Raw genomic sequence first — 26137 nt, 5'->3', positions numbered from 1 at the left:
TGTGAATTTCTTATTGTTGTCCATACAAAGACACGATCGTAATAATGGTAAAGGTAAAATAAAATAAAACATTTGTATTTTGTTAAAATGCTTTTTCTTTTCTTTTTTGGGGGGGTTACGCCCTATTGGTAATCAACATACTGTACATATCAAATATAAGAGCAAGAACGGTTATATCAGCTTTTGTGGCATGACTTTGTTATTTAATTGCCATTACAATTGTCATGACAAATTTAAATTAGCAGTCATGTGTAAATGAAGTCTCACACTCGACCTTATAAATCGAACTTTTTTTAAGCCATCTCGAGGAAAAGGGCTGCATAAATGACATCAAGCTAACTGCCAATGCCAACCATAAGCAAACTTTTAAGGTAAGTCGTTTGTTTTTTTGTTTTCAGAATTTTTCAAAATTGTTTCAGCCTTAATTGAGTGTGTCACTCAAGGCAACCTTATTACTCCGAAGAAAAATACATGAAAATTATTATTTAGCTAAGCTTGTTATTGACCAGTAATCATGGGAGCTAACACACCTAGCATGTCGAAAGAGAATTGAGTAGTAGTAAACCTTTAAGCGTTACACCCAAATTAGCAAAGATAATTTAACTTTTAATTGTAACGAATTTACTCAGGATTTTTTGTTGTTGTTGTTGCGAGTATGACCGTTACATTTGTAGTGTCTCAGTTGTTTACCCATAAGACATGCTGTGGCTTGATGCTAAACTATGATGTGTTTGCTATTTTCATTGTAAATTCACCTCGGGTGTTGAAATACATATGTTGACAACTAAATGTAGAGAAGAATATTAATGGATTGATATATTTTATGTTGTAGTTGGTATCAAAAGGAACATTTAATGTGATTAACCGTCGTTGCTTTACAATTTTGGCCACTAGATGTCGGCAGACACAAATCAAGTGTTTGTGAGCGAGTCGGTTGATGAAGGTAAGACATGAAAATAGCAGGCTTAAAATAATGATAAATGGGGATGTTACAAGGACAATAAGTGTCATTCCTGTCCCACTCAGATAATATGTCAAGCTTGTTGTCTAGATTATTTAAAGCAGTATTATTGTGGCACTGATTTAAGCTTCAAATGACTTGGTCTTATTGTTGCTGTGACCTTGTGCCCAAGTTTCTTAACCACCTCCAGTGCCAGCCAATCAGCTCTTTAGTTGTTGCCCAAATACAAAATGTGTACACTCGCAAGGAGACACAACTCTGCTTCAGCTCCTGACCTCATGAGAGTCACGTAACACGTGAAGATTACAGTATGTACAATAATTATACTATATAAAAACTAAACTAGCGTATTAGTGATTCATTTTTTTTAAAATTATTATTACAATAGTGCTATTTCTCTATACTTAAAATATGTAACGGAAGTTGGGGGAGCGGGCAGAAGAGGTGGACGGCCCACTCGATTGGATGCCCAATCTCACATAACCCCCCCCACTACCACCTACCCAACGATCCCTTAATTGTGCGTCCCTGGGAAACAGTCCAGTATAAATTGATGGATCCTGCATGTCGCCGTTGCTAGCCATACCTACGTCTGACAGGCTGGTGTTTCAGGATAATGGGAAAGAAAGGGGAAATGTAAGATTTAGGGTCACCATGGAGACTGAAAAGGGACAAGATGGAGAGCAAAGGATGAGGGCAAGTACCTCATGTTATGTAACCATAACACAAGCGCCGCCCACTCTTTCTCATTACATGACTCTGTCATATCAACAAAATGGTGGCCACACATTTTTTTCCTGGGAGAGCTCAGTGTTGTTCATTCGGCAATCTTACCAATTCGACATGTCATCATCATTGCTCTATTGGGGGGGGGGGGGGCCATATGTGTGCGTGTGTGTGAGTGTGCTCATTAATTCACCAGAAACCTATTAAAAATCCAATACCGTTCACCTAAACCGAATGCTTCAGAATCCTGCAAGTCGTGAAGTTGTCAGGAGACCCGAGGAAGGATCAAAGAAAAGAAAGAAGAGTGAGATCCAGCACCAACCAGACATCACCTACTACCCACCGGGTTATCAACCAGAATCTTTCACTACTAAATACTTTCTGTGCCTCAGACGTACACTCTGCAAAAACTAAAATCTTGTGTAAGATATAATTTCTTAAATTTAACCAAAATTTGCTTATTTTGATTTGACAAGTTATCTTTTACTTAAAATTAAATCATTCTGCTTATTTTAAGATACTTATTACTTATTTATCTTATTTGATCAAGCAGTCTTGGCATTGAGTATTAACAGCCAGTTTTAAGTACTGGGAGGATTAAAACAAGCATTTCCCACATTTTAAGATGACAACTAACCAACATCGAAGTCCCTGAACTGGGGTTTCATGAGTTTTCTTATTTTAAGATTTTGCATAATCTAGTAATAAGAGGAATGGGAAAAAAATACATGTATGAAAACAGATGAGTGCAAAATGGTTCATTTCGTTATATTTGCTAAGCTCAATTTTCCTTCTTTTAGTACCAGCTCAGTGGTCTAGTGGTAGAGTGCCTACCCTCGCACTTGAAGGTTGTGGGTTCAATTCATGGCAAAGAAAATGGTACCTGTTACCTCCCTGCTTGACACTCAGGCTAAATTATCCAAGCGTTAAAAAATATATACTCATGCATTTTAAGAAAATAGTTGTATTTAATACAGCTTGAAAAAAGTCGACATTACTTGTTTTTTGTCTGAAAATACTATTTTCAAGGCCGCAGTGGTTGATATGGGCCTAGTATTATTTTTTTATTTTTCAAAATCTTACACGTAAATTTAAGTAAAATTTTATTTTTCTGTTGGCAGATCATTTTGCTTATTTGAAGTAATAATTTTCTTATTTTACTATATTTTTTTCTTCGATTTTCAACAGTCCTTTTTGCCGTGCATGACTTTCTTTCATGAGGCTATTACTCTCACGGGGAATGGCTGTTCGTGTTATTTAGTCAGTTTAGTTTATTGAGTTATTTTGTGTATTAGAGGGGGCTATTAATAATCTCAGTAGCTCGTCGGTGGCTGAAAGGATGCCGGTAGGCATTGAATGGGTTAATCGATAATAAGTGAGGTAGCGCAGCATGGCTGACGAGGTTGCGCTGGCTCAGCATGGTGTTTATCCCCAACCCGCCCCACCTCTGTGTTGTCAACAGACCATGAAAAGAATTGCTGCAGTGAGCCGCTCTCATTCACAGCTGGATTAGCGGAAAGTCCACTCGTGTGGCGTTATCGTTATTCTTCAGTTTTGCCCTAAATGACACCGAGGGCAGAGGGTCTCCCGTCTGTCTGCCCTGCAGCGTGGCAAATGCTCTGTCCTCCCGTCTTTGGGGGGGAGGCGCTGCTATTTTTAGTGAGAGGGATGATTTGGGGGAACACCTTTTATGTAAAGCAGCTTTAAAACATATCCGGGACAGACAGGTAACACAGTCTAATATCCACAAGTACTCAAAGTACATGTACTCGTCATTGTCTGTGATCAAACTAGTTGGAAGAGGGAATCCCACTTCAAGTGCACAGTTTTGTCTCTTGAAGCTCAGGTTGCATTAGCACTTCATGCTGCTATAAATAACCCGAGCGCATTGATGTATTGATGTCCACGTGCCAGGGTGTCTCTCTTCGGCCTTCCAACTTTTGTATCTCCTAGCTTTTAATCAATCGGCGCAATCGTCCTGAGTCCGACCCCTTAAATTGTCTGAGTGCTTAGCGCTGGCTTTCACCCGGCAATGGATGGCTGAAACAACAACAGAGGAGGAGGAGGCGGGTTGGCTGGGTGGCTGCTAAGCAATCAAAGGACGCCAGGCGATGACTCAGACATTTCTGAGGCGCTGTCTCCTCCGGTTGCCAGCCCGCCTCGTCTAGTGTGGCAGAAAATTTGCTGACTCCTCGCCGCCTTAAGATAAGATGTTTGCCGTCGCTTTGTTACACTCGCAGACGTAACTGCCATAAGGCGGCTGCCTCCATTGTAATACTTGGGTATTAAAGTAGACTGAGTTGAAACAACTTATTGACATTTATGACATCATTGCTAGTTAACACAACAAAGCAGGTTTTTGTCCATCGAACCGGGCCTTTCGACATTCTTTGCGTCAAAAAAAAAAACGGTATCCGTCAACGACGGAAGTGACTACTCACAATGTTTTAAATTAAAGTAAAACTTGATAGCTTCCTGAGCAACAAAGTGAGAGGTAATAATGCTACAGTCAAAGTTTCACTAATCCATGGAAAACATCGTTTAATACAGCTCAGTTATATTTAACTTAGGGATAGACCGATTATCGGCCGAGCCGATATTTGTCAAAATGCCAAAAATCGGCATCAGCGTTTTCACGAATCCGAAGGCCGATAAAGCTGGTAGCTCACTGAGCGTTGAATGCTTGCGAACGTAGCTAAATTTACGGTTTTCATCAGATAATTTTTACTTGCCGCAAAGACATTTCCAACATATTCAGACATTTCTTTACTGTCTGCAAAGATCTTTTAAACCCTGACGAAAAGCCTAAATTGGCTACATCCGCGTGGATTTATTGCTCAGTGAGATACAGGAAACTTTTCATATATAGATTTATTTTTATTTCTACTTTATAAAAAAAAATGATGCTCACACTGGTAACTCCCTACACTTCTTATTTAAAAATAAAATAAAATAAATGATTTGGAAAACTATTTACTATTTACTTGCTTAGTTTTTAATTTAGCTGAACGCTAAACGTCCCTGCAATGTTTGTTTGAATTTTTAAACAAAGCTGTCAGTTCTTTATGTTTAAAATGAAAAGAAAACGTGGTTTTTTTATGCTAATATTTTCTCTTTTACTACAAATGAAAATCAGCTTGAAATATAATTTTTCGGTCTCCTCGACTACTAATAATTGGTATCGGCCTTGAAAAAAACATCAGTCTAAAAGATATGTTTAGGTGCAATTTTTATTAAAACGCAATACATTTATTAGCTGGACAGTCGTAATAGGACACTTGAACACGTCTTCCATTGTGTTAATGGATGACTAAAAGCAACCAATACTCACCGTCTGGCAGAATGTTGATTAAGTGCTCAGCTTCCTTTGAGTGCGAATGTTTTGTTTTGCTGTTAAAAGAATCCGATCTTCTCCGCCTCCTGACTTTTCCCCTGCCATAGAGATACAGACTGGCGGGCAAGATGAGTGCTGTGCAGGTGAGAAAATCAAGCGTCTCAAAAATATTGAACATTATGCAGATACGGCTATTTATAGCTCCGCTTCAAGTGGACTAAATTACATGTCACACAGCAGGGGTTTTGATTAGCTCAGTCACGCTCCAGAGTAAATAAACGTGATCAATTAAGGCTTGAACGTGTGTCTGCTTATACAGAACATCACCCACGTTCTCATCAGCAAAACAAAAAGGATGGGGAACGCGTCTGGCGTCTACAGATAAACACGCGTGATGAAAGCTGTACAAACTGTCGCCAAGAGAGCAAATTCTGAGATGACTCAGTGAGTGTGGATGAAGTTGGAGGGAAGGAGGACCATGCACTCTCCATTACTGATGCTCCCGGGTGCATTGGCTATATGCTGCAATATCTGGAATGAAGGAGACTATTTTCAATTGCTTTTGTTTGAGAACTGCCAGCGAAGAGCTTGGGACATAAATTGCTGAAGATTGGCACTCCGGGAAAGAAAATAGGACAGAAAATGATGAATGCAAAGGCAGGCTTGAATCCATCCTACTGTATGTACTGCTGCCGTGGAACCTTCAGTGTTGAACAATTTGGATTTCAGCAAGAGTTGGGGGGGGGGGGGTCCTTCAAAAGTCAAACGAACCATCGTCATAGGTGATGTCAGCATATCTTACGGAGTACCACCAAAATAGAAATGTAGCTCTTCCTGTACCAGAATCATGATCAACATTGAAATTCAGTAGCAAAGTTGGATTTCACTTTCCTTTCTTTTCTTTGATCCTTCCTCGGGTCTCCTGACAACTTCACGACTCTAGCTGGATTCTGAAGTATTCGGTTTAGGTGAACGGTATGGGATTTTTAATAGGTTTTAGGTGAATTAATGAGTACACACTCACACGCATGCACACATGCACACACACGCACATGCACATACTCACGCACATACAAAAAAAAAAGGGAAAAAAAGAGAGCAATGATGATGACATGTCGAATCGGTAAAATTACGGAATGAACAATACTGAGCTCTCAAAAGAAAAAAAAGAGGTTTTATTCCTAAAAAGTGTACTTAAATTTATTGTAAGCGACTTATACTATACACAATTTCAACATTAACACCATGCTTAAATGTAGTGAAAAAAGTGTGGGTTTTTTTGGCAAAAATATTTTGGGGCAAAAATGATGCAAATGGTTAAATTTTTTTGTGTTTCCTGAAAAATCTGATCAATGTTTAAAAACAAGCAGTTGTTTAGAATGAAATGCAATGTAGAGTCGCAGATTCATTCCTATCAGACGGAAATTAGAACACCAGCCTGTACATCGATTGATCAATACTGTAGATGTCGTTTTCCCCTGGTTTTTGTAACCGACTCATCAATATCCAACCCCCAGCTTGAAGTATTCAGCTATTCATTACTCAGCGCATACCGTAGGTCGTTGCATGTAGCGTGAACGTTCACTGAAGGCCAGCCGCGCCCTGGCCGAGTACAATTCTGCCTTTGCCGCTGACAATGACTGCCCAACGAGCCGACCCAGGCACTTTCTTTTCAAACTCAGGATTACAACCCACTTGTCAGCCTGTCTTTTTAGAGGCCCCCCGCACATACATACCCTACAAAGGTTGCTCATACATTCACGCTCACGTCAATGGAAACGTCAGACACGGGTACTGGTACATCATTGTTATGTCCAGCATCCATGTTTTACTGTAACTGCGTTGTGAGGAGTTTGGCAATAAAGTTGAGGCATAGTTACAAGTGTTTTAAGGGAGACGTCTTTCACACGGTGCGTGTTAGTTGACAATTACCGTCATTCGGTAAATAGGCCACACCCCATGAATAAGACAATGGAGGTGAAAAAAGACTTCAAACCGTACCGTTGCGAGGCAGATGCTGTGAAGTTCAAAACGCTCATAGCAACTTTCAAAATAGCTTTTTTGGGGGGTATAAATATACTGTAAATCCCTGCCAGCAACGATTAATGTCATTGATTTTGAGTGGCTGGTCAGGCCTGTGTGGCGACGCCGTGTATAGTGACACCAGTGAACGGGATTACAGAGCAGCTTGACAGCACAAAGCTGAGCCTTTCTCATTTCACATTGGGGCTATTTTTAAGCCCTGTCAAATCTACCCGGAGAGACTTGGGGGCGTGGTATTTATTTCATTATTTTCCTTAATTAACGATGATGGAGCCAGCGGGATTTTTGCAGCAATGACAGCGGTCCGATTAACCTCGCATGAAGAAAAAAAAGTGTCAGGGTTTTTGTTTTTGTTTTTCATCACTCATTCGGATATCTATCATCCCCAGCCACTGTGTTCTGAGCAATCACTGCCTGTTATGTACCAATAGTCCCATTTCATCCTGAGGAAGATCATCAATTCACACGTCATGTTAACAATTTAGATATGAACCATATTTCAGTGTGTGAAATAATCTCAAAACGCGTTTCATGATTTAATGTTCCTGTTTTAAAACACTGGGGAAAAGAGCTTGTAGCAACATGGGCCTGGTTGATCTCTTATACTCTGCTGCTACCTGCTGGCCGTTTTTCTAATAACTACCATTGCTTCAAGCATTCTCTTCAGTTCTGAGGCTGCATCAAAGCCTTCTGTATGCTCTAACATAAAAAAAGCTATAAATAAATCTTTGGGAGCATGGTAATATTTGAAATAGAATGTATTTATACATTTTTTGGAGCAAATTAGTTAAATGGCAATTAACAATTTTAAAATGCCTGCAATGGTTGATATTAATTAACTTACATTCATACCTATGGGAAGAAATCACTTGATCAAATGCAATCACTCAAATGTGCAGATTTATTTCTTTTTCAATGGAGTTGCTGAAGCGGGTGGCAAGGATCCACTAGACATCTCCCACTTGATTCAATTTCATGTGATTAACACTATCGAATAGCACGACTTCAGCGTCGACCTTCAAGCTATCCCATCCCGGGTACATTCAATACCGTTTGGAAAAGGAGAATAGTAAGAAGATGGCCCATCTCCTTGTGATGCAACATCCCAACAATGCCGAAAGGATCACAGCTGGCGGCTCGGCTTGTAACCCTTGGATACGAGCAGCCCTCCCCTCCATTCCCCTCCAACTGCCCCATCAGCCTCCCAAATCTTATTCCCTGTTTGTTATGCAATAGGGGTTTACGCCACGTGTTACGGGCTAGTTAAGTATTTATCAAGCCTCTTGTGTAAGCGGTGGATAGGCGGCAGCTGCTTGTTGACCTGCTACCATCTCGATTCCACGCTTGATCAGTTTTCCTCACTTTTCGCTTGAAGTGCTCGTGTGTTTCCCCCAGGACACTCCTGACTCATCCCTTAGGTTTTTACAATTGTCTCTTCATGTGAGTGGCGCGCCGGCTCCCATATTGCCCCTGTAATGCTCTCATCCGATTGCAGCGTCACAACTCCTCCTGAGAGAAGCGTCACACTCCTCCTTTATGCAGGAGAGTGAGTGACAAGGTTTAGCTCATTCATCACCTTTGGATAACATGGAACTTTATCCAAACTCTCAAAGAAACTGCAAAAACTGTTGATTTAATGATAACTGGTTATGTCGGTCGGAGCGAGAAGTCTGTTGATTTTCAAGGCTATAAAAAGCCAATATGTTGCTTTAAGACAAACATTCCAGCAATAAATACAGCCACAGTGAATATAAAAAGTCTACACACCCCACAAATGCCACATTTTTGTCCAGGGAATTATGAACTATTCAAAGTCATAAGTCTGTTAGTGGAAACATTTCTCCTAGAAAGACACCAATTTAAAGAAGAAAAAAAATCTAAACAGCCTTCTAGAACAGCTGAAATTTATATGGGTTAAGTAGAAAGAAGACACATTCATCATCATTGAGGGGAAGGGTCAAACAAACTGGTAGCAAAGCATGAATATTTAAATTTGGCACGGCTGCTGACCAGCTCTGCTTACAGAAGATGTCGATGACGAGGGAATCGGCAGTGGCACACAACAGAACAGAAACCACTGCAATAGAGAAAAATGACCTCAGATTGTCTTCTGTGACGCTGACTCGTCCACACACTTTTGTTAAAACTACATTACATTACATTACAACAGAATCCTGGGGGGGGGGGGGCGTGGCTTCGTTTTTTGTTTTGGTCAAAATTCCCCAAGGATTAGTACTTGACACCTTTTGTTTTTACCCTTGTTATAATGAACCCATTTTGAGATGGCAATCCTGTCTCATAGAAGAGAGGCACTACTCACCAGTCACCTTTCTACTGCTGGAACAATGCAGAGTAAGAATTTCGTTACCATGATGACTATGGGTGGAGCTGAGGGAATTTAAAAAAAAAAAGTGTGCGCGAACTGCAAGGCACACAAAATTCTATTTTCATGTGTGGAGGCAGCACTTCATCACCAATGCCATTTGTCAATCAGTGTACAGATGTGTCTATATGTGGCACATGCAGCCTGACATCCAATAACAAGTAATATTGCAAAAATCAAGTATTGCTTGCTGATCCTTGTCATATTAGGCTGTTTTGAGAGGGTGGTCCTTTCTCATACAAAGGAGCCACTGCTCACCCCGCCCCTCAAACTGCTGGGCAATGCATTTATTTTATTCTCAATTTACATTTCAACTGTTTAAGGTTGCACAGCTAAGTATCGAAGCAGGTTGTGAAATTTATTTTAGGACTATTCCCACATTAAATAAATGATTAAGGCACCCTAAATAAACAGCTTATTTTGTGTTTTGGAATGTAAGCCATTTATTAGCTGCTGCAAATCATTGGTTATGACAAGTGTGTCCGGAGATATTTTCGGTGGTATAACAACACTGAAGCCAAGTGGTTTGTCATAAAACAGAACATTTCCGAAGCGGGATATAATATTCGCCTTTGCACGCCACTGCTTAACGGTGGCTAACAAAGGCCCCATTTGCAATTGATGGCCGCATTAAACAATCCATTAGGCAGGCTCGGCAGTGTGGACCGGAGGCACTGCCGTGGCAATTTGCAGGTTGAGTGCGACAGGATGTGCGCCTCTGTCACTGTGCCAGCTGTTTCTCCCAAGACTGACACTTCCTCTTGTAATGGCAGCCGGGATGAATACTGGCACAGTCGTGGCACAACAGCAGATCTGTCTCACTGTCTTTCCATACACACCATACCTTAGCAACCTTAATGCCAATACGTTGCCCTTGCTTTGCCTATTACGCCAAACGCCTCCAGTTGCCTGACGCAACGTTGATTCGTGTAAGTGGTAGGCATGACTCAGCAAAAATATTTATTGTTTGTAGGTATCCGTATAATGGTTGTCACAAGTGAGCAGGCTTGTATGAGTGGACAGTTTGAGTCATATATGTAAACGGGATAACCCATTGAATTTGAAGGTGAATTTTCTAATGGGATAGTTGATAAAATATCCTTTGAACTTCTTGGAATATTTACATACGTTGGAAAAAACAACATTCAATAATACTAAATAAGTAAAATAAAAAATAAAACAAAAAGTACAATCCAATGTTTCAAAACCTTTAAGCTGTGTACAGTGCTGGTATTTATTTTCTTTTTTTTTCTTTTGAAGTGGATGAAGTCTTTCAAAAACAATTTTGTTGAAACTGCCGAAAATAAACTAAAAGCCGATTTTTTTTTATTATTAAACAAATATACAATTACAAACAATCTAGGCATTTGACAAATCAAACCAAGTCAAACATCTCCATACACAGAGCCATGCGGCATTTAAACAGAACGAAATTAAATGACAAAAGAAAAAGAAAATAAAGGGCATTAAAACAACTTAAATTTCCAAAAGCCGATTTTTTTTGGTATCTTTTTTGTTTTTGTCGCTCCACCCACCTGCAGTGTTGCCGTGGCGACTGCCGGTGTACGTGATGACGTTAGATGTATATGAGCGCAGGCGGCGGGCTCTCGCTCCTCTTTTACCGCCATCCGAGCGGAGTCTTTTTTTTTCCTCCTCCCACCGTCGGACTCGCGACAGACTCACTGCGCAGCGCCCTCCTCACCAGCACCCGCCGCCAGCCACAGAGCTACGGTAAGCCACTGTGTGCGTGGTGGTCCTACCAGCGGCGCACTATTTTAAAGTCACCGTTAAAGAGGCTGCATTTAACCACAATGGGACATTTAAAGCGGCCACTCGGTGGCGGGTAGGCGGCTAATGCTAGTGAAGTGAGAAAGCAGCAGCCATTGAGACCGATCGTCTCCTCCATGATATGTTCACAGACGATTAACTGTCACGCTGCCACACTATATAATGGCGACCACCGTTTAAACATTTCAAACAACGGCGGAATAGCGAAATGTCACCGCATTTAGGCTGTACGAGAATTTAGAGTTGACCTTATTTTTGGGGATGGGAGAATCGTGTCGGAAGTCAACTAACGCGATAGCACGGCGGGAAAACATATGATGTAAAATGATGTAGGTAATGGCGGAAATGGTTGAAAATATGTCACGGTGGCACGGGGTGGGGGGAACGAGGGTCGACACTGCTTTGGTAGCGGTGCCTCTCACTGTACTGCGAAGCTAACAGGCTAAGTACACCCGACAATAGGCGAAAGGCAAGGCCGGTGGCTAAAGTTAGCTCCTAGTAGCTCGGCGTGATGAACGCGGTTTTGCTACGTGTGACACCACCCGGTTGTCGTTCACCTAAAACCGGCTTGCAGGTGTGGTGTCAATCGATGACTGATGGTCTCGATGTGCACTTAAACCCGATTTTTTTTTTGGCCTCTAAATCAACCTAGGCCAATTGAGCGAGCAACACGTGGTCGCTGGCAGGATCAGCGAAAGGACTTTTGGGACCAGTCGACTTGGGGCACTCCTGCAGAAGTATTATAATCGAATGATTACTCAAGTGGTTTTAGAATGTTTTTGTAAAACAAGAAAAATGCAACAAACAAGAATGACGTTGCCCGGTTTCAACCTGTGCGAATTACATCACCTGGGTGATTTGAGAATTAACAGACAAAGCAAAAAACACCGTTTTTAGTAAGCAGGTTGAAATTTAGTTATCCAATTTCAAATTACTAGGGCGAGTATGAGACATTGCAGTCATTCCCAATCCACTTTCACTTAACTCTTTAGAAAAACAATTACGCAGTGGTTATTTGGCTGTGAATCGGGAAAGAACTACGAGTAGTACTACTGTAATCCTAGTAAAATAGTAGATTCACGCCAGCACAAGAATATATTGCTCCGGCGAGTGACCAGTCAAAGACTTATAATGCAAAAGCGCCAAGATGGCTGGATAGATGGACAGGGACCATGCCTGACTGCAAATAAGTCAAATCTGTGAATCATTTATTTCCATTAGAGGCGCAACAATTGACAACTAATTGATTATCAAATTAATCTAGCATTGTTTATGCTCAATGAATTGTTAAGATATTTTTTTATTTGAAATTGTCCAAAGTTTTTAAAACTTCCACCTGTTCCCCCGCTTCGCATACATTTTTGCTCATTTATTGACCCCTATTTAGAAATGCCTTAGTAATCTCATTTTGCACAATATTACCCAATTAGAAAAGTGTATGCTCCACTGTGGTATTAAAAGCCCTTTAAAGCATTTGACCATCAATGGATGGTGGGAGTATAGTTATACTATCAGAGCAGCATTTCTGCCATTGTCTCGCCTTTGTGTTGCTGCTCAATGGAACCATATGAACGGATTGTGTTTCAATGGATCCAGAAGTTAAAAATGTGCATGACTTTTTTAAAAAAAAATTGGAAGCATGAAATTGAGTTCACAGGACATTTAAGTCTTGATAGAGGTTTGAGCACTAAGTTTTAGTTTAGGTAAATTACATGTTTTTTGTAGGAATGCACAATATCGGTGGCCGATAATGATCAACTATTACAGACCAATTTGACGTCATGCAGATGATAAAGAAATCCACCGATAATAGACATGCCATTGCCATGTTGGTCCATCTGTTGTTCTTGTGGCTTAAGTTGTGCCCAACTCCTCAACCCCTCCCCTCTCCTATGGTAGTGTCGTATATTTATGACACACAGATGCAACATTGCAGTCGACAGTGTGCTCTTTCTTTACTGTCCCGTTATGGAAAATAAATATTTAACATGTATTAAGACACGTTTTATACTGTATTGTGGACACTTCTTGTACATTAAGCAATATCAAAGTGGCCTTGATTGTTAAGCCTGCTCGGAACAGACTGCATGCTTTCCTGTCTATCTGACACTCCCTTTCTCCTACCAAAACCCAACCAGGTTGCATAAAAATCTTCCCGTGATAATTTACTGCGCACACTCTCATAGATCACTTCTGGTAGACTGTTCTGTAAGACTTGTTTTATTCATCTTGCCCAACTACTGAAAATTCCACAACACTCCCTAAAATGTTAACCTCACAGTTTTTTGTTGTATTTTTAAAACGTGAATGTTTTTGTTTTGGCAAACCCAAAATGGTTACTGGTTGTCTTTGAAGCAGAGATATCAATAAAATTCAGCTTCATGGTGCTTTACACAATGTTAGACTTATTGTAGGATTCGATGGTATATTTGTATTCAAGTTGATTTTTCAAACAATTATCGGCTTACTTATCAGTATCGGCACTTTCGAAATTATTGGTGTATCTGTTGAAAATAGCGTTATCGTGCATCTCTAGTTTTTTGTTGTGTTTTTATATCCATATTTTTAGACATGCTGCCTTCTTAAGTTGAAGTCCCAACAACAGCAAAGTCATTTCTCATCCTAAGTTGAGTGTTTACTGTTTAGTCAAGGAATGTAATTCAACAGATGCACTGTTAAATTAATAGTCTTCAGTTCTGAATTAAATTCGAAAATATTTAGACGGGTCATAATGGGAGCCAGACATAAAATTGCGAGCTCACTGTTGTAGATGATGATAGTAAACGCCATAGTTGTTTCTGTAATATTTTATTTAAAACATTTCTTCTGCCTTGTCAAATACATCCACTAAAAATTCTGTTATAATTCTTAAAGGTTTTCAACTCTCAAATCTCGGACAGTTAGTTCTGCTCCTCCTTACGGATCATGAGAAATCTGCAAATCTCCACTTTTTGGCTGGAGTTTTTAGAAACCTTCCTTATTCCCCGTGGATGTTGGGGTAAAGCGCAGAAAAAATATCTCCCGTTTGCAAAATACGTGTAGACGGCCTAAATCCAAATGATGATTGTGAAGGTTCATATGTGCACACTGTAAATGTTAACACGGTTGAACACATTCAGGTAAGCTCGCCTACCATGCACCGTCAAATTGGACAACAATGATGGGGTGTCATGAATAATTCAAGGTGCCAGCCCATTTGTCATTCCAGTATGTCTTACTTACTATTTTCGCTTTCTGTCTTTTTTTTAGCATCGCTTGAAACTCAGCTGAGATGGCAGACATGGACAAGTGAGTATGAGTGTTTGTCAAACTTTGACCATTATGATTTGAACATCTGCTTGCCGCTGTGGGAGGAAGTTTCCATTTGAAGCCACGCCCACATCCATACCAAGTCATCTATTTAACACCTCAAATAAATGTCCACGTTGTTTACCTTTTTGACAAGGGGCAATATAGTCTTCCATGCAAAGTGGCAAATGGATAAGATTTAAGCTGGTGATATTCCTGCAGTGCATCATCCCCCTATCACGGTGTCATGTTTCAGTCCTCGCAATAACAAACAACATGGCTTCTTTGTCTGATGTGGAATGTTCCAATTAATGTCATTTCCTCAATCTTTCTTGATTGGCCTTTGTGTTAGTTTGCTGAATAGGTAAGAGCAAGACTTTCACGTTTACCCATTTGGCTGACCTTTCCCTTCCTGTCTCCCTCCCCCGAAAAGCAAAGACCAAGCTGAGATGGACCCGGCAGATATGGAAGACGTGGAGGAAGTGGAGGAGGAGGAGACGGTAGAAAATTCGAAAAGCAAAGGTATCCTAATAGGGATGCACAGAAATTTCGCCCAATAGCCAATTAAAACTGGGACAAAACGACCGAAACTGGATGTTGTGGTGATGCCGCCAGCAAGTGTGTGAATTAAACGCAGAGTGAGTGTTTCGCCTCACTAATCGCTGGCGTTTTGACCGCGGGAGGTTGTAAAACGTAGAAGGAATGCAATGTTCAAATCGAAAAGGTTCAAATTTGGGGTCAGGGGGAAAAAAACTCTGTTTCATTTGGGTTAATCGGTAAAAGTATTTCATTCATTCAGTTAGTGTTAATTGGCTCCACTTGTTAACTCTTTGACTGCCATAAACGTTATAAAACGTTTAGCATAAACCTAGGGAAGGGCGCCGAGGACGTTAAAAGACGTCCCCTATGTTTTTTTTTTTTTTTTTCAAAAACGGGTGCAGGAAAGCCTTGGGCAGCTGTGCTGAAAGTATCAGGCAGATCTGATTAGCAAAAGACTCGTTTTGGCCCCTAGAGGGCAGCGATGACTCTCTTTGCACAAGGTTGGATGGGCCGCCCACCGTGGGCGTCAGTAGAAGACGTGAGGCGGAGCTAGAGTGTTGAGGAGACAATGGCTGGTTCAAGCCATTGTGGCTTGACCAAGCAACCGGTTGCAAGCAACTCACGCTTGAGCATTTTTTTCAAAGACGGAAAGCATCAATCAATACTAAAAAGCGCATTGATGTCGACGACGATGATGATGACTCCGAGCTCTACGCCAAAGTTGGAAGCCTTGACGTGTTTATGAACACGTAGTAAGCCTCACCGGCTAAGCGCGGCTAGCGCTGCTAAGGCCGGAAAACGCGCACAATAGCCGGCCGGGTACTTCTACACAATCGGACATTCGATCGGGCGATGGAGAGTTGGCATCGACCAATGCAGATTGATGATGATGATGATGATGATGACTCCGAGCTCTACGCCAAAGTTGGAAGCCTTGACGTGTTTATGAACACGTAGTAAGCCTCACCGGCTAAGCGCGGCTAGCGCTGCTAAGGCCGGAAAACGCGCACAATAGCCGGCCGGGTACTTCTACACAATCGGACATTCGATCGGGCGATGGAGAGTTGGCATCGACCAATGCAGATTGATGATGATGATGATGATGACTCCGAGCTCTACGCCAAAGTTGGAAGCTTTGACGCAACTGCTATGATTACGTAGTAAGCCTCACCGGCTACCGCTGCTAACGCCGGAGCTGCACAAGCGGACATTCGATCGGACAATGAAGAGTACCCCGAGTCCAATGCATATTCATCGGAGGAGCGGGTACAGTCTGATCACGGAGAAGACACTGTTTCTGGACTACGATGCCACCATGAATGGAGTGGATAAAATGGATCAGAACATCTCCTACCACCCGGTATAGCAACTGAAGGACGCGAGGAAGCGAGACGTAACACCACCGTAACGTAACCGTAGCATGATCCTGATATTAGACTTGATGACACACTGCAGTATATACTTGCTATTCCCCGGAAAAAAACGGCCTGCAAGAAAGTGGCGCACGCGAAGAGGCAATCTGTTGTGCAAATGCTGTTGCGTCTCTTTGCACGCAGGAGAGTGTTACAAAAAGAAAAACTGTCGTTGAAACATCCACATATTTGTAAATAGCACCACAGTTGCACACATTTGTAAATAGTTTGCCAAATTGTTGTCAAATTGTTACACTGTTGAATGTAAATAAACGTATTTTGCTATCAAAAAACACTTTTTCATTCTTGGTGGTAGTGTTTTATAGAAGTAAAGCACTATTTAGGTGTTTGTGGCATCATTCATGGACAAAAAGAAGTGTCAAATTCACTAGAATGCATGAAATAATATTGTTTCACTAAAAGCTTGATTTCTCCGTATTTTGGTCCAAAACAGGCGAAATTGGGTCAAACTAACCATTTTCTATTGTTGATTACTAAAGAACGGAATAAGGTAGAAACAAACTCTTTTTTTCTGATGAAAGATGAAAGTCCAATCTTTCTTTTGGTAGTACGTGTGTTTCCATAGTCCAAACAGAACATTTTCTGTGGACCTTGAAAGATCAGTCAAAATGCTTAAATCGGCTGGCACTGACGGCATCCCTTTTCTGAAAACGTCTGGCAGTCAAAGAGTTAATATAACCATATACCTCCCAACCTAAAAAAAAACAATCCTCCCTAAACTTAAAAAAAAAATCTATTTTACACTCGTTAATGCATCTCCTCATCAACAATTTGACTGAATTACACTTGGACAATAGTGTCGTGAATGCCGCGAACACATTGCCAAGCATACCCCCCTGCCTGCCCTGGACTGGTAAAACCGCAGCTCTGCTTACCTTTTGCCCCTGACATTATAATGCTTTCAGAACTCAGACCGTTGGTTGAAAATGTACTGTGCCCAACTGCAGAGTCATGGTCAGAGAAACTTGGAGTAATTTTAAAGTAAGTTTAAGTAATAGTGTGCTCACTCATTGGTATCCTTCTGTTTTGTTTTCATATATGTCCAGCCATGTGTAAGCATTGCACATAAACTCTGGAGTGTTACATTAGCACAGGGGCTAAAACAACACACGAGGGCTGTTTGAGCCCACTTGGAAGGCAATCCAATCCATGGCAATGACAGAGGCACTGCCCTCGTCCCCTCGTTACAAAGCAACATGGTGTTGAAATAACTCCATATTGTTGCTTTTAAAGGCTGTTGCACAACTGCGAACCCAATTATGTTTGCTTAACTTGCTTTAATTACACTCTTTAAAGCATTGTAGCTCAGACTATTAAATAGATATAAACAAATGGAAAATAACATTTTAATTTGAGCCAAGCGCCAATTCAGTCCAAGCTTGCACTCTATTCATTTCTATTCAAAGTCGGCCATAGAAACTAATTAGTCTGCCTGTTCGCTTACTGATGGCATTTGTATGTGTCCGCAGCTCGTCAGCTGACCGAGCAGCTTATGCAGAATCCACAGATCCTGGCTGCGCTACAAGAGGGGCTTGACGGCCTCAACGGTTCACCGTCAGGGTACATCGAGAGGTAAGGTAACTTATTTTTTGTGCGTTTACTCTTGTTTGCATATCTGACGGTGCCCACTTGCAGCATCCAAAGTGCTCTGGCCTGAACAAGTATTCCTTGCGCCGGGATAGTGCAGGCGTATTATTTTACCCCACCGCAGAGAAACTTAAGTCTGGGTGGCTTAAAAACAGCCTTGATCTCCTGGGCACTGCTTGGATTGGAGGAGCAAACGATATTTGTCAAAAACTCCATAAGAAGTGGCACTATGTCCTTTGATGGGAGCGCTGACTGGATTTGACTCAATCCAATCAGATTTACAGTACAGCTTGGCGTAAAATAATACCGTGTAAAAACCCAATTTCCGGTTTTAGTCTATTCCCTGCACCTCCTTCCCTTGCTAATGTATGAAGCAAATGACAATCACATTATTATATTGCTGTTTTTTTATTTGTTTGCTTATTGTTTGTATTTCCCCTGGTAGAGTTTTTCTCCCCAGTGTTAACAAATAATAGTTTTTTTTTCTTTACTGATAGTATGAAAATAAATATTTCCACTTGGCGAATAGCCCCCGTTGTCAAAAGATATATGTAAACCTGGTGCCTAAAAAGTTAAGTTTAACCACTTCAATCTTACCTTCTCATGCTTTTAATATTGTCCTGTGAAGTTGTAGAGGCAAGGCAACCTTCGGCAAAATATTTGCGGCTTGATCGCACAAACCTTGGCTCAAATGTTTGCAAGATGCTCCAGGTTACATTATTGCCTTGGGAAGTTTTTCATACTGCTGCTGCCATAAAAGTAGACCAGCATGTGGATAAATTGCCCATTTTGCAAAGGAAAAAACACTGGGCTCCTTTCTTAGGATAAAAATTATTCTGCTCACGATGTCCTTTTTAGCAGAAAGTTAAGTTGCTGGCTGCTTCATGTGCTTTTGTAAACGAGATCCACTTTGTTACTTATCAGCCATGTTGGCCGTGGGAACAGTGAACTTTGAACTACAGAAGATGCTTACAAATGTCGCCACAACAAACTCAAATTATTTTTATAACACATGGGCAACTTCATTCATTCACTTTTTGGAATTTCCTCAGCATTGTTCCATTTTCTGCTTAGCTTACCAAAGGTTGTGAAGCGACGCATCAACGCCCTCAAGAACTTGCAGGTGAAGTGCGCCCACATTGAGGCAAAGTTCTACGAGGAGGTCCACGAGCTGGAGAGAAAGTACGCCGCACTTTACCAGCCGCTCTTCGACAAAGTACGTCACCATCACCACCCGTAGTTCTCACCAATTTTAATTTTTTTGTGTGTGATTACTTAATGTCTTGTTTTGACATCTCAGTAATAAACCCCAACCGGCCGTGCAGAACCCGCGTACACATGCTTTCATTTCAAGTTGACGACTATTTGTTTTATTGTACTGCTCTCAGCCACCTGCTATGTTTGATTTTACGCTGCCATTATGCGTCATCCATCCAAAAGTGATGAGTCATGACTCAGCAGAATCAGTTTTGGAATAAAATGTTGTCGTTTCTTGCAGAGAAGTGACATTGTCAAAGCAGCGTATGAGCCCACAGATGAGGAATGTGAGTGGAAAACAGACGAGGAGGAAGAGCTGACAGTAAGTAAGCAGGTACAGGTGACCTATGCTCGCATGTCTTCCTCCTCCCTTTTTTTTTTCCTGTGTTTTGTTTCCTCCACATCCATTGCTAATATTCCTCTCTTATGTCTGCCTGGAGGAGTGGGGACAATGTAAGGAAAGCTGTGTTGCTAATGAGGAAAATGTCCACCCCTGCTGCAGGATGAGATGAAGGAGAAGGCTAAGCTAGAGGAGGAGAAGAAGGACGAGGAGAAGGAGGACCCTAAAGGCATCCCGGAGTTTTGGTTAACAGTGTTCAAAAACGTGGACCTGCTCAGCGACATGCTGCAGGTACGCTCGTCTGTGGTTTGCCTCCCCCTGCTGGCCAACACCTGTTAGTCTCCCCTTCAAAAGATGACTCGCTCACTTTGCTCTCTCAGGAACATGATGAGCCCATCCTCAAACATTTACAAGATATCAAAGTGAAATTCTCAGACCCAGGGCAACCAATGGTGAGTAATAACTACAAGTGTTTATGTTAAATATATTAAATATTGACGGGTAACCATGTTCTTTTCGATGTTTGTCGCAGAGCTTCGGGTTAGAGTTCCACTTTGAGCCCAACGACTTCTTCACAAACACAGTGTTGACGAAAACTTACAAAATGAGGTCAGAGCCCGACGAGAGCGACCCTTTCTCTTTTGATGGACCTGAGATCATTTCATGTACAGGGTGAGTATATAAGCATGTTGCACTAAAAATAAAATATATATATTTTTAATTGGATTAAACCTGAAGTTCTGTTTCTCTGGCTCTCCAGTTCCACAATTGAATGGACAAAGGGCAAGAATGTCACGTTGAAAACCATCAAGAAGAAGCAGAAGCACAAGGGCCGCGGTACAGTCAGGACAGTCACCAAAACGGTCCCCAACGACTCCTTTTTCAATTTCTTCACCCCACCAGAGGGTATGCTTAGGAACTAACTACTGCCATCTTATTACAAAACTTGTTTGTTTGTTTTTTGACTGTTTTTGTTTTATATGCTCATGTTTTTCCCTCTGCAGTCCCTGAAAATGGAGAATTGGTAAGTGTTTCGTGACCTTCCCAAAACAAAAGGCATCTGTTATTTACTTCCATATTCCGCAAGTCCCACTTGATCTCTGTCCAGGATGAGGACTCTGAGGCAGTCTTGGCGGCAGACTTCGAGATTGGCCACTTCATCCGCGAGCGCATCATTCCCCGGGCCGTGTTGTACTTCACGGGAGAGGCCATAGAGGATGACGATGACGACGTAAGTGGCTTTCTTTTAAAATAGTTAAATATTTTGATGATTTATTTATTGCGTCTCTTTTTTTTCCTTCTAAGATTTCACATACATTTTTCCACTACCTTGATTCAACCGCTTTTACTTCTAGTATCCTCATTTACCGGAATTTATGATTGATGGAAGTGCCCACCTTTTGGCGTGTGCTTCAGCACTTTCAGTGAATACTTGATAAGACTTGCAAAGTCTTGAAAAAAATGCACAGACTGAGCACCGAGTGAAGCAGTATTACTTCTGTCGATCGCGATGAGTGCACATGGTCCTTCTCAATCCGTGTATTTTTTTGTGAGGCTCGCATTATCAAGCATTCGCTGAAAGTGCTGACGCACACGCCAAAAGGTGGGCGCTTCCATCAATCATCAATTCCAGTCATTGACATTGCCCACCTCAGATTTTTTTGTTCGTCGTTAGTGTAATGTTGCCAATGTTTGTCAATTAGTAAACCGTGACAAAATAGTAGTGTTAACAATGCGCTTGTATGTCTTGTAGTACGATGAAGAGGGAGAGGAGGCTGATGACGAGGTAAGGCTGCACAGGATTTGTATTAAAATGGCTGCCGTTGTTTACGTCAACACCGCGCGTAAAACTGCTGTTATGTTTGTGGCTTTTAGGAAGGCGAGGAGGAAGCCGACGAGGAGAACGACCCAGATTACGACCCTAAGGTGAGGTCCCTCGCATGGCAGTTGTCGCTCGTGCCATATCTGCACCCTTAAAACCTTTCCCGGGTCATGAGTTTGAACGTCCTTTCATATCACAAGTGCCTTGAAAGCCTCTTGGCAAACCAAGAACTGTTGTTACCTACTTAACAAACAGAATCCATACCGTCTAATGCATCTCATTTCTTGTCATCCTAATTTGGCCCTTGAGCTAAAACGGCACTCCTAGACCCTTCAACTCTTCATCTGCCATCCGTTTAACCACTACACATTTTTAGTTGTGTTCATAATAGTAGCAGGAGGCAAGCAGCTCTCGTGTCTTTAAAAGGCATCTTACACACTTGTGTCAAAAGACACGATGGATAGAGAATTAGCACACATCAGAGGTGGGCATTTTACTAAATTATGCTGCCATACTGTGCATATGAATGTGGCAGCGCTTCCAATGTTAATATCATCTAATATTTTCAGACTATAAATAGCAAATTTTCACACGTAGTCATAAATTTAGTCTTTTCGTAGTCAATCAGTCTTTTGGGGGGGGGCATAAAGTGATGTCATATTTTGAGGCAACAGATGCACCATTACAAAGTAATGAGTTTTGTTCTAAAATTTTCAGGCTGATTAGCATGCGTGCACATGTACTCATCAATTTTGATGACGGTCGCTGTTTTCATATACATGGCACCAAAAAGGACCGATTGCACACTGCTGTACGTTGCACGGCCAGGTTGTCTGTGTCTGCCAGTCACTTCCCTTCTTCTTCTTTCTTGAAGGAAGAATATGAAACCTGAGATGGTGACGAGGAGGGACATCTAAATTATTACAATATTTGATGACGCCAGAGGGCATTTTTCGCGCAATAGACCAGGAAACACGCCCAAACCGTTTTATCGCACTGGTGTATTGGATGAAAATGATATCTTGTAAAAACAAAAAATAAGAATTTTTCATCCCTCACACTCTGGGAGGATAAATAACCAGTTGTGATTATAAAAAAAAAGAATAATAAAATGGGACAGACCCGCTTGAGTCAATTTGGCCTATACAAAACGAAAGGCTTGCTGTTTTGGGGTAAAAGAAGTCTGTAATATTAAAGTGTCGTCGTAGAAAAGTAGCTTTTGTCAAGGTGCATTTGATAAGCAAAGTGCAGGTGTATTAAGTGCCACAGTTGTAGTTAAAATTTTCTGCGTCCTGGTGAAATGAATCATTTCAGTCTGTAAGAAGATTGGTCGGCAGAAGTGGGCAATTTAGAATTTTTTGCCGGTCTATTAAAATTATTTCAATTAAATAATTGTGCTGCTGAAGCATGGTTTTTGTTTAATAGTCTGGTGAAAATGAAATTCCTTATTCATGAAGGTGTAACATATTTTTTATGTGCCATTTTTATGTTGGCATAGCATGATTTTGTGTAAAATTTAAGTTCATACTACTTTTCTTTTCTTTTTTATGTAAAGTGAAGAGATTTTTGACGGGTGGTTATTGGATTCTTGGCTGAAATATTTCACAGGGTGTATATTACTGAAATAAGTTAAATCCATGAAGTAGAGCAGTGATTCTCATTCAACCTTATTGCAGGTATTTTTGGGCACTGTACGTGTTTTCTTCAGTCAGTCGTCAGCGAAATGTTTCTGTCAGCAATGGACTGAGAGGCCCTTTGGTACTTGACCCGCTTAGTGACTGACTCTGCGCTTTTTTAAAAACTTTTATCTTTCACAGTTCGTCAGCAAAACAGGCGTCTGTATGTGACAGGCCGTCGGACGGTCCCTCAGTAGTGACTGAATGCCCACCTCTGGCGCAAAAATAAAAAAATATAGCTCTTGTATCCATACATGCAGTAGGTAGCATGCTATAATTTGGGTTTCTACATGCTGCAGTCCTCAAAAAACGTGCTTTTGGGTTTTGACCGCTACTCTATTCTGAACACAGCTGTCCTAATCACCACTTTTGCTGAAAGCAGAAAACTGCCACATTCACTTTAGGCCTTGTGTATGTTTTCCACTTACCACCACGTGAATCAGCATGCTGCTTTTGACACTCTGTACGATGCTAGCTCTTTTTTGTTTTTTGTTCTTTACTCATTGATGTCGCCATCTCCGATCGGTCACATTTTTTGGCAAATTTTGTCAGCTCCTCTTTAAATTTTTCCTCACTAGGTTTAAGTGGTGACAGTAGAAAAATAACCCTGTCCCGGTAGGTACAGCTTGTCAACTGTCAGCTTACTACCATTACCACCCCAACCCTTCACTTTCCTTTTAATTTTTTGCTGTCTTCATGTTCTTCTGACTTGCAGCCATGCCCTCCCCACTAACTCATTGGTTTGAATTTGTTATTTATTTAACCCATAGTGCGCGCTGCATTTGTACCTGCTTCATGTCTGTATGTTGAAGCTAGTCTTTTTATTTGTGTACCACACTTTTTTTGTTGTTGCTAGAATTGTTTGATTTCTGTTTATGGCTGCGTGTGTTTGGAACATTATTGATCCATTTCGTCCTTGAGTTTAGTCTCCATTCCTCACCGATTGCTGCAAAGCGCTTAAAACCACAGAAAGAAGTGCAGCCTGACCAAATAACGGTTGCCACAGATTATTGAACACTATAGTCGCCGAGCACTAAATTGCCAAGCTGTGGGAGTTGAGCAGAATCCAATGTATCTCTAGTGTGGATGGCACACAGCCACTGAAAATCCGTTGTGCAGCTGCCATCACCTCTGGAAGGATGCCCCATTCCCACAATGATGAGGCTTTAATTAATGCCGCCGCACGCTTTTCAGCAACCCTGTTTCCACTTGAGCATTTGGTTGCAACAACTGCACACCTTGAGTTTTATTCATACTCCCGTGTTTCTCCCAAGTACGGGAGCCTGAAATTTAATTTACTGGCAGTTATGCTGTGAACTCAAACCAATAGCTACAAATCGGGCATGTAATTGACATATTTGCTCAAATAGTGGCCTCCACACCAACAAATCCTCAAATGGATGCCTAAAAAGAAATGGGTGTTTCTGGTGAGGGGCTTTAATTTTGTTAATCTTGAAAAATTATAATTGCTGGGGTGAAAAAAAAAACACTATTCAGTGTTTTTGTGCCGAAGAAAGCACATGGATTTGAGGGGAGGAGTTTCATTCAAGTTCATCGTCTTGTCTAATAAAAATGTTTGCTTAGTCCCAATCTTGTGGCATCGATAGGCAATTAAAAACATTTTTTGGGGTGGGCAACGGGTCAATCCCTAATCCCCCACAAATAGCAATAACTCAAGTGCAATTTACTTGGAATAAATGGAAGAATTCACATCTCCATGCAACCCAAAGCAATCAATATTTTGTCAAGAGAATAGTACCAGCTTTTTATTTATTTATTATTAGCTTTGTTTGGAATAGTTGATATGTTGTCTGTGGTACTTGATCAGCTTCTTCAATGTTGTGTTCTATTGGTGTCTTGCAGAAGGACACGGCCTCCCCAGCTGAGTGCAAGTCTCAGTGAAGTGTGGCTTTGCTGCCTCCAGGATACAACTGCACTGTTAACAACTTCATTTAAAACAAACAAACAGGGGAAAACGTACATATATAAATATATATATTACAAAAAAACAAAAAAGAACTAGTAACTTACCGCCTTATAATGTTTTTGTATTTTTCTTGGTAGACAATTTGAAGATTTCAAGGTTTTCGTTACCAAAAGAACCTTAATTTACAAAAAAAAATAACAAAAAAAACACGGTAATACTTTGAGCCATGTGGCTTGTTATATAGTATTTTATTAGACATGTTTTTCTTCTCTGTACTATAGAAAGGACAAAAAAAAGAACAAGTACAAAAAAAAAGAAGCATGATCTTCACCGCTAAACTAGTTCTTGTGAAGTCTTTGTGGTATTTGCTCTTAGACAACCGCTGTGATCAAGACTGGATCAAACTCATTCCACCACCTTCCCTATTTCCCCCCCCCCCCATTGGTGGGCCTTTAAATAGCACTTCAGCCATATAGTTCTTCTTACTCCTGCAACAAAACATTCCAGGAAACAATGTAATCGGGGTCCATTGGTGAAACACTCAAGGAATTGAACAAAAACCAGGGTATGAAACTATGACATGGGTCCACCATTTTGTGCTTCAGACTCCCATTTTATGACCCACGGCAACACCCCCCCACCACCAATGGTACCTAGTGGGTCACCTGGTTTGATACTCTGTAGCACACCGTCTCACTTGCCTCCTGTATCTCTAGTTACTGGCTACAGAACTCATTTTTATCACTGTGAATGAAAACGAGGGAATGTGTGACAAGGCCCACTCTGATGTGGCCAATGACCCACCACCCTTCTCTTTACCCGTTAACATCCTTCATCCACATTTTTTGGTGTACATCTAAAAGGCCACACAGGAGCAATATTAAAAACCAGAAGGGCAACAATTTAAGTTGCTAAAATGGCAGTTTTTGCCTGGACAGCAGCTGTTGTCTAGGCAAATCACTATGCTACAAAAAAATACTAATGTACCCAATTACTGTATGTGTATGTTCATGAATAAATTGATTAAACATG

General features: G+C 41.1%; 1 protein-coding gene across 4 annotated transcripts; it reads left to right on the top strand.

Annotated features, from left to right (window-relative positions):
• The first annotated feature begins 262 nt into the window (after positions 1-262).
• On the top strand, positions 263-26137 carry nap1l1 (nucleosome assembly protein 1-like 1). 4 transcript variants are annotated; one of them, XM_086059977.1, is made up of 16 exons: positions 11033-11178; positions 14485-14523; positions 14957-15045; positions 17966-18068; positions 19158-19299; positions 19582-19674; positions 19843-19971; positions 20061-20132; positions 20213-20352; positions 20441-20586; positions 20685-20704; positions 20789-20911; positions 21434-21466; positions 21556-21606; positions 23757-23793; positions 25042-26137. In XM_086059977.1, the coding sequence occupies exons 2-15, from the start codon at positions 14507-14509 to the stop codon at positions 23760-23762; spliced, it is 1164 nt and encodes a 387-aa protein (XP_085916103.1). In that variant the 5' UTR covers positions 11033-11178; positions 14485-14506; the 3' UTR covers positions 23763-23793; positions 25042-26137. The 4 variants fall into 4 exon arrangements, with proteins under 4 accessions (XP_085916100.1, XP_085916103.1, XP_085916101.1 ...); XM_086059974.1 differs by lacking the exons at positions 11033-11178; positions 23757-23793 and adding an exon at positions 263-371; XM_086059975.1 differs by lacking the exon at positions 23757-23793 and having other exon boundaries at positions 19582-19662.

The sequence above is a fragment of the Leptonotus elevatus genome, chromosome 17 (assembly GCF_054856555.1).
Source record: "Leptonotus elevatus isolate MCC_2025b chromosome 17, RoL_Lele_1.0, whole genome shotgun sequence".
In the NCBI taxonomy this organism is placed as follows: Eukaryota; Metazoa; Chordata; class Actinopteri; order Syngnathiformes; family Syngnathidae; genus Leptonotus; species Leptonotus elevatus.
The sequence above is the reverse complement of the archived record's forward strand: the minus strand, read 5'-3'. Positions and strand labels throughout refer to the sequence as shown.